Here is an 8,752-nt window from a genome sequence, read left to right on the forward strand (position 1 = left end):
ATATTGGGAAAGCAGCCAGTTTGAGGCTAGGGTTTATCATCATTCAGTTCTGTGCAAGCGTTACAGGTCAAAAAAAGCAAAGTGAAGCATCTTGGTTGTAGTGATGCCTGCACAGTAGTAATTTTCAAAAAAACTCAAAAGATTAACATCAAGCAGATTAGATCACAGACATACTGCTTTCTTATTTTTCCCAAATTAAGAAAAAGCTTTTAAACATCTGGTAAGGTTAGGAGTTGCAATAAATGCTGACTGAACAAGCTGAAGCCACATCCTCCTCAGCTTCAAGATGAAAACTATTTTCCCTCAGCTGTTTATTCATCCTATGTGCACAGCTTTAAGCAGAAATCATATTCCATACACCACACATTTAGACTGGAACAATAGTTGCAATACAAGAAGTCATTCATAATACCATCTTCAACAGAGTTTTCTAAGACAATCAATTAAAAGCCTAAGCATTGCTGGATATTATTCTCCATAAGCTACCATGAGTTTTGGGTTTATTGAGAGGGGGGTTATTCCTTTTAAACAGGCCTGAGCTAATCCATGCAATGAAAAAGAAACAGTGTGCCTGTTAGAAGAGGTTGTATTGACCCCACACAGGCTTGACTCTCATTCTCCAATTAAGTTCTTAGCAGCAGTCCGTGCAGACAAATGGAGAAGTCAGCAGGTAAAGGATTTCTCACTGAGTCGAAGGATTTCTCAGCACAGTAAGCTGCAGCAGTCTCTTCATCTGTACTTACAGCTCTAAAATTCAAGAGCTGCATTTTTTTCCATTTTAATATAGGAGCAGGAAGGCCTCAGTGCTTGGAAGCATGTATCTCAGCAATGACACAGTGAATAAACACATCAGAAAATCCTCCAATACTTGTTTGCAAACAGGAAAAAAAGAAGTGTTACTCAGCCATTTCTGCCCAGCTAAGAACAGAACTGGCACTTAAAGCCTTTTACCTTAGGAAAAAGAACCTATTGCCAAGTCTGCTACAGCTTTTTTTTTAAAGGCATTGCACCATGAGCACTTAAGGTACATTTATAAATATATCCTTGGCACGTTTTAATTGAAAAATATTTTAATATTATTACATAGTTCATCAAAGCTTAACTATTAGGTACAAGTATCATAGAATCACAGAATGTGCTGAGCTGGATGGGACCTCTCAGGATCGAGTCCAACTCATTAAAATTACAAACACACCCATTTGAGCAACAATATCCGTGATATTTATTTAAAATACTTTTGCTGAGGAAATTTGTTTCAGAAGAGATGGTTTTCAAACGAATCAGCAAGATTATGAAAAATAAAACAGACAAACTCTCTCAGGAGAAAAAGTTACAAAGAAAGCTTTTGCATATCAACACCACCTCAGTCTTTTTATTTGCAGCCTGAGTCTCAGTCCCAACCTTTTCTGCCTAATGAATCCCACTATCCATCTTTAGATCTGGTTTGTTCTTGTCATTCTTCACTGAGTAGATGAAGTATGTTAAGGTGTCCTTTTCATTCACTGGAATTGTCCTAAAGTGGCAGCCAATTATCTAAAAAGGAAGAATGCAAGGAAATTAAATAACCACTCTTACATGCAAAAACGGGAGATTCATATTTAAATGTACTACATTAAGGTTTAAAAGACTGATTAAGAAGCTTACAAAAAAGGAAATTTTGCCTCTCTTCAGACGTCTTCAGTAGTCATAAAAAGGTGAACAGGAACTATTTTACTGATAATTGTGAACTAAATGTAGCAGATTGCACCCCTAATTTCCAAAGTAAAAAGTTGAGATTTTTTTCAGGGAAGAAACTCCTCAAAGCTATCAGAACAATCATGGGACTACCATTACATTTGTTTAGCTAGAGCTTGTAGATGACAGGTAATGGCTACAGAATATCAACAGTGACAGCACAATTAGGCTACTGTTCTCTACTCAACTTTGGAGATGGTGTCTGCATCAAATCACACACAGAAACATTTAACACAAGATAAGAATTACCAGAGAACTATAACTGAACATTCAGCTCTTCAGAACAAAGCTATTAATGAAAATTCACCATGCTGTAACCATTGAAATATAACAATCTGTAAGCAGTTCTTGAATCACTTGTCATTTCAGCAGTCTTTCCCTTCATCAAAATGAACACCAGCTTTAAAAGAAAGTTGCAAAATATTGTAACTGACTCTGTTCTCTGGCTCTTTGCCAGACAGGTAGATTAAAAGGCTGAAGTGAAAAACATGGGACTGCTCACTTCAGCACCACAGAATATAAGAATAAATGTTCAGTCTGACTGAAAAGTTAAGAAACTTTTTAAACTCTACCCCAAAAGCATTCACAGAGAAGCAGTTTGACACAGTAATTTGAAGTGAACTTTCAGTAACAGCTAGAGCAGTATCTATGGTATGTTAGGACAGATTAGAAGGAATCAAATGTACTGTATTTTAAGGAAGCTCTGTGGCTATGGCTCACAAATACCTGCAGGTCAGTCAAATCAAGCATGTGGCAGAAGAGCTTTGCCCATGCACACCGTGCAGCACTGGAATAACCTGGTGCAAGTATCATATGAGATGTACCTAAAGCAGACCCTGTGAAACCTGACCCACCAGTTTTGCAGAACAAAAAACTGCTTGTGCTTTTTCAGTTTACAGTCCTTCTAATTCAAGAGCTAACCTACATATAAGAAAATGGAAGACTGATTTTGCATCCTCACACTTAGCGGCAGCAGGACTATTCCTTTACAGTTCAGCCTTGAGATCACCCATACCTTAAGAGCCTTGTTTTTAATCCACACAGATTAAGGAGATGAAAACAGTGTCTGCACTTAAATACAGCTGAATGTATCACTGCACAAAAGTGAAAAATCAGTAGCTATACCTTCCTGCTAGGATCACCAGCTCTTCCACTTATTTACATCAATATGCTATGACTGCACCTTTGTGGCACTAAAGAATTCCTTTAAAATTGCACTCATGCAAAGCAAAGATGCTAACATACAGCTGTACTGACATGCAGCTTCAGCACTTTTGGAAACAGTAAATTCCATATAATTCCAGCTTTTTGACAGCAGATTCCAGTAGTTTTAACAGAACTTATTATCAATAGAAGCATGTTTTTTCAGATTTCTGTACTTTACATAGACAGAAACCTATGTTTGCAGTAACTAGCTTTTTAAAGCAAAGTCTGAACCTCACCAGAACTTCACTGACAGCTCTCAGTTTCTAGTTCTTTTCAGCAGGACATTTCAGGTGAAGCTGTGATTGATGCACAGACAGAATAAATCTGTGATTCTATGATATTCAGGGGCATGAAGATCATCTTCCTGCTCCAGCTCAATGCTGTGTTTACAAGCAGCATACACTCCTTTTGGAAGTTAAGAGTCCCTCCTCTGGAAAGAGCTTTTACTTTTGATTTACTTGGCTCAGGAGCTGCGGCCAATGAAGGAAGCTAGATAAGCAGCTCCCTTTTGTTCTTCTAAAATCCAGATTATATAGGCACTTTATGCAAGGATCACAGTGTATAGAAAACCACATGCCACAGCAAGTTGCATTTTCTATTATGGGAAACACTCATACATACTTCAACAAGCTGTGCTTTGTTAAGTCCCGGTCTGGTCTGTAGCTTGAAGTGTCTTTTGTACCTTCGAAGTGTGTTTACTTGTAACTGATATAAATCAACCTAGAAAAAAAAGAGGGGGAAGGGGAAGAAAACAATCTAATATAACTGAAAAAAATTCAATCATTAATAGTTCACCTCGCAAAAGCATTTTGGAAACTCACAGATACGCAAGTGTAAACAGTCAGCTCAGCAGATGTCATTTTGACAAAAAACAAACCTTCCACCAGAAAGGAAAATAGTCCAGCTCGGTTTAAGAGTGTTTTGTTGTTACTGAGCATGCCCCTACCTCCCTTTAGCTGTGGACATTATTTTGAACTCACTATTGCACTTGCACCCATTCTGGATTTTTTGTTTGCTTCCCAGTTCCAGCACCATAACGCCAAGCCCAATAGCAACTTCCATACAACATCTATAAAGATGCTGATCCAAAGGAGGCCCCTATATTGTAATTTCTGCCTTTAAATCTTATGTAGATAACATACAAGACACCATGCACCATGAAAGACATCTGCACCATGAAAGAGCACATATTAGAATCAGGACAGAGTCTAAGGCATAAGCATTCCTGGCTTGAGGTGAGAAAAGAAAACAAATGCTCTTGCTCTCCAAATGTATCCCTGCTACACAAGCAATATGCAGGAGTTATGTGCATGGGCATAAACGTCCAAAATTCTTTCTCAATGTCATTCAACAGTTGAGAGAATTACACAAAGTCCTCTCAGGGATACAAATACACAGCCTTAATCCAGTACTCCGTCAGTTTTGAATCCTATGTACTCTGATCAGTCACTTCTCCCAGCAACAGCTTACCCTTCCCATCCTCCCTGACAACCTAAGAGAGCTTAATCAGATGACTGAGTGGGAGAGCAAGCTCAGAAAGCAGGCTGAATGAGAAATTCTATTAGGTCAGTTGCAATCACAATAGTATTCTCCAAATTCACTGCATTAAAGGTTGATGAAGGCATTCACTTTTGCTTTAAATTCATTTAACAGCCTCACTGCAGAGCACTTAAAACAGCAGTGCTACTGCACACTTGGCAACCTGGCCAGACCTAAAGTGAGGCCACCTTGCATGATAAAGGATGTTTCTTTTGGTGTTTCTAAAGTTTACATGGCATTAAATTACACTTCCCAAGTCACAGTGGGGAAGCCACTCTGGCAGCATCATGCAAAGGAGGAGCAGCAGCTTTTCACAAAGCCTCAGAAGCTACCAGTATTGCAGGAGTTTCCTTTCCTCCTGTAGGAATCGTTTCCAACCAGTAAAGATGGTCATGACTGAGATGGAGCAGGAGAGCCTCACAACTCTTCAGAAGAATGACACTTTTTTCCTTAGCAAACTGGGTAATAATTGAAAATAAAGGCGGTCAAGGGCAAACAAGTATCCAAGGCATACAGGAATTACAAGGAATGAATATACGGTCCTTGTCCAGACAGCCAGCAGACACTCCTCAAAAACAGTTCCCAGTTCTCTTTTTTGTAATAATACTGTTAAGAAAAAAAAGCTTGTTTTCTTGTTCTGGAGATATCCATCAGTTGTGACGTGTTTTATAACCCTGGCATAAGAAAACAAAACAGGCTTCTAGGAGAGCTGCAACTACACAGTGTCAGAGAGCTACCTGAAGCCACTCACAGCACTAGCTTTAGACAGAACTTTCCAAGAAACAATCCCAGATATTTAACAGACAGACAACACCACCCAGCATCAAACTACTTGCAATCTCCTAAAATCCTCTGAGCCAGAGGCTTCTGACTGGAGCCTCGTGCCTAAAGGCACAGATTCCTGCACAAAGTTTCCTGGCTTACTTGCTGTTATCAGCAGATGCTGACCATAAGGATGCCATTAAATTAACACTTACAGAGCAATTTCTGAAGAATGTTTTAACAATGCCTCTCAGAAGGGACCACGTAGGCATAACAGCCTCTGCTCAAAATTAACACACTGTGGAGCACCTGCTAAGCAACGTTGTAGCAAAAATAACCCAGAGCATGTGTAAGAAAAAGAGAGCCTTATGCTCAAGACCGACCCATTACACTGTGAAAAAAGTTGAACGCTTTAGTTCCCTTTTTTTAATGGGTCAGATTTCACTCGTGTGCTGTGGAGAAAACAGGTTAAAAAGACACCGTATTTCTCAACTCCACTCTTTCATAGCAGAGCTCCCCAAATGGCTGTTCCCCGCACATGGGGCAGAAACAAAGCTACCATCATTAAACTCTCAGTCTTTAAAGTGACCAGGGCAATGGAGTAATTGCCAAGAACCATCTGCAATAAATTTAGCACAAAAGAAAGGTTTAGAGAGACAGGACAGAGAGGCATTTATTTCCCAAGCACTATGCGCAATTCCCTTCAAGTTGTCAGCTCCTGCAGAACATAAGTTTGATGGTATGTGGCAAAGGAGGAGGAAGCTGAAAACAGTAGATTTCTGAGAGAACCATCAGACACTTAAAAATGGAGACTCTTATTCATTGTACTCTGCACAATTTAATCAGAAAACATGCCACAAAAATCAGTTAAATTCTGTTATATTAAGAACAGTGCAAATCAATAATCTTCCCTTTCCCACATGTAAGGTAAGCTGTAAAAGTGGGAGAGTGGTGTCGGTGCAGACTCGGTGTCATTAAGAAGCTTAACACAGTAACTCGAAAAAAACCCGAACAACTGTTTAGCTACCTCTGGAGTGTCGATGTCTTGCACTGGTGAGTCACCATCATCATCGCTGCCTTTCCTCTTTCTTCTATTTCTCACACTCTGAATTAAATTTTTGTGGAAGTCACAAATATACAGATGTCTTGCCTAGAAGAATAAAACGGCATCTTTCAATCAAACCCATCTAGTGCGTCTCCCAGACTAAAGTGCACGTTCATAGACAACCCTTAAGCACCCACAGCCACGTTAACTGGGTTGAAGAAGCTTTTCTACTGGCTTCTTCTAAATGGAGAGCGTGCTGCGCTGCAGCTCCCTGCCACGGGCTGGGCCCCGGGCTCGCTGTAATGCTGCAAGCGGCCGATGCAGCAGTGCCAGGCTGTGCAGCCACGCAGCACAGCCCTCCCTCCTTCCCTCCCTCCGGCCGCGCATCGCACCGCGGGGGCCGGGCAGCACGCAAACAAAAAACAAGCTTTCAGCTTTCTCTGCAGGGCTAGGAGACGGCTCTCGTTCCCCCAGCTATATCCTCCCCTCCTTGTTTTACTGCCGCTACCCGGCGTGGTCACGCAACACACTTATTTTTACTTTCTTTCTTTTTAACAAGTTTCCCTTTCGCGGGGACCGGCACGCTTTGGGAGATCCGGGCGCAGACCAGCCCGGAATCCCCAGGTCCGTGTGCTTTCAGGGCAAATGCGAGCGCGGGGCAGCGTTAGGGACGGGCTGCAGAGCCGGGCCGGGGTCTCTCGGGGCGCACGCAGCCCCGGCCCGGGGCGCTCCCGCCGGCCGCCCCGCTAGAGCCCGCCTTGCCGCGCCGCGGCACCCGGCGAGGGCGGGCGCTCTCCCGGCTCCCGGGCAACCCAGCCGGCTGGGAGGCGGCCGGCCCCCGCCCTGCCCGGCCGTGCCGAGCGGCGCAGCGCGGGGCCCGATGGCTCCCGATGGCTGCCGAGCGGAAGATAAAGCGGCACGGGAGACGTGCGCCGCTGCAACACGAGGCGGGGCGGCGAGCGCGGCCCTCGCCAGCAACACAGACAAACTAGCGCGCCGGGAGCCATGCAGGCTCCGCTCCGGCGAGCGGCGGCGCTTCCCGGCCACGCTTACCCCCGCTCCGGCGACAGGGGGGCACACGCAGTCGATGCCCGCGTTCTTGGGGCTAGAGGGGACCCCAGGAGCAGGCGGGAAAGGCGGGCGCTGCCCCCCGCCCGGAGGGACTTTCAGCCAGCGCTCCTGCCGCGCCAGCCAAACTCGGCCGTGCTACGGAAAAGAGGTGGGAAGGAGGAACGAGCACTTCCCGGCCGCCAAACACCCCTCCTTCTCCACTAAACTTGATTAAAAGTCCCCCAGGCAACTAAGACGCATGCAGCGACCTACCGGCCGCTTTTGTCCGCCCGCCCCGCCGGCTGCCCTGACGCGTCCTCCCCCCGCGGACTTACGCTCTTGTCCAGCTCGATCTTCACCTTCTTCTGGGAAATGCTCTTCTGGATGCGCTTGCTGAAGCTGGCGTTGCCGGCGGCGCGGCCGCATCGCTCCCCCTCCTCCCGCAGGCAGCACAGCTGCCCGGCCCCGGGGCCGCCCGCGCACCCGCCGCCCGCCGAGCCCGCGGCGGCGGCGGCCGGACCCAGCCCCGGCGGCGCTGGCGGCGGCGGCACCTCCACGGCGGAGCCCGCATTGCCCACCACCGCCGCGGCGGCGGGGTCAGCCCCGCGCTGGGTCACCTCCTCGGGGGCGAAGCCGTTCATACCCGGCGCCACCGCCGCGGCCGGCGGGTTCCCGCCCCGCACCAAACTTCCCCGGCGAGGCGCCGCGGCCCGGGGGGGGGCTCCGCGCTCCCTGCCTGCCTCCCTTCAGCGGCGGCACCGGGGCGCAAGTCCGCCCTCGAGGGCGGTCAGCCCACGCGTCGCGGAAAGGACTCTCCCCGCTAGCAGCCGCCGGCCGAGCCCCGCGACTACCGGAGCGGCGGCGGCAGAGCCCCGCGGGCCGCCCCACTTCCTCCTTCCCCCCCTGTCATGTGGAGACTCTTCAGCTGTTTCCTATGTAACAACAGCAACCTGCCGCCCCGCCCCGCCCGCCCGCCGCGCATGCCGGCTGCCGCGCGCGGCCCCACGGGAAGCGCAGTTCCTGCCCCCGCCGGCGCGGCCGCATCGCCCGGGGGACCGCGCGGCCCGGGCACCGGCGGGGCGCAGGACACGCTGCGGCAGCCGCTTCTTTTTCCCGCGCCGTGCTCCGTTCCCTTTCCCCCCGTCTGGAGGCAGGGCCCGCCGCAAAGCCCCGTGCGTCAACCTCTCTTTTCCCCCCTTCCCGCGCCTCCGCCGTGGGATGTGAAAGGGCGGCCCCGGAGGATGTCGCGGGTCGGAGCTGCCGCTGGCACGGCCGAGCGCGTACCCGCGCTCCTAGCGACGCGGGGCCGGCGGCCTCCGCCGCTTCCTCCCGGCTCTCGGCGGCGCCTCGCTGTGCCGCAGCGGCTCCCCCTGTTCACTTGTTCTCGCCCTTGTATTTTAGCCGCAGCCGGCACTG

The 8,752-nt window shown here is 47.9% G+C and overlaps 1 protein-coding gene across 1 annotated transcript; it reads right to left on the reverse strand.

Annotated features, from left to right (window-relative positions):
* Positions 1 to 1,051: 1,051 nt before the first annotated feature.
* On the reverse strand, positions 1,052 to 8,551 carry SAP30 (Sin3A associated protein 30). The gene is made up of 4 exons (XM_038135862.1): positions 7,672 to 8,551; positions 6,269 to 6,391; positions 3,562 to 3,660; positions 1,052 to 1,533 (listed from the first exon to the last, which is right to left on the reverse strand). Exons 1-4 carry the CDS (start codon positions 7,975 to 7,977, stop codon positions 1,411 to 1,413), a joined length of 651 nt encoding a protein of 216 aa, XP_037991790.1. The 5' UTR covers positions 7,978 to 8,551; the 3' UTR covers positions 1,052 to 1,410.
* Positions 8,552 to 8,752: the final 201 nt, after the last annotated feature.

This window comes from Motacilla alba, chromosome 4 (assembly GCF_015832195.1).
Source record: "Motacilla alba alba isolate MOTALB_02 chromosome 4, Motacilla_alba_V1.0_pri, whole genome shotgun sequence".
Classification (NCBI taxonomy): domain Eukaryota; kingdom Metazoa; phylum Chordata; class Aves; order Passeriformes; family Motacillidae; genus Motacilla; species Motacilla alba.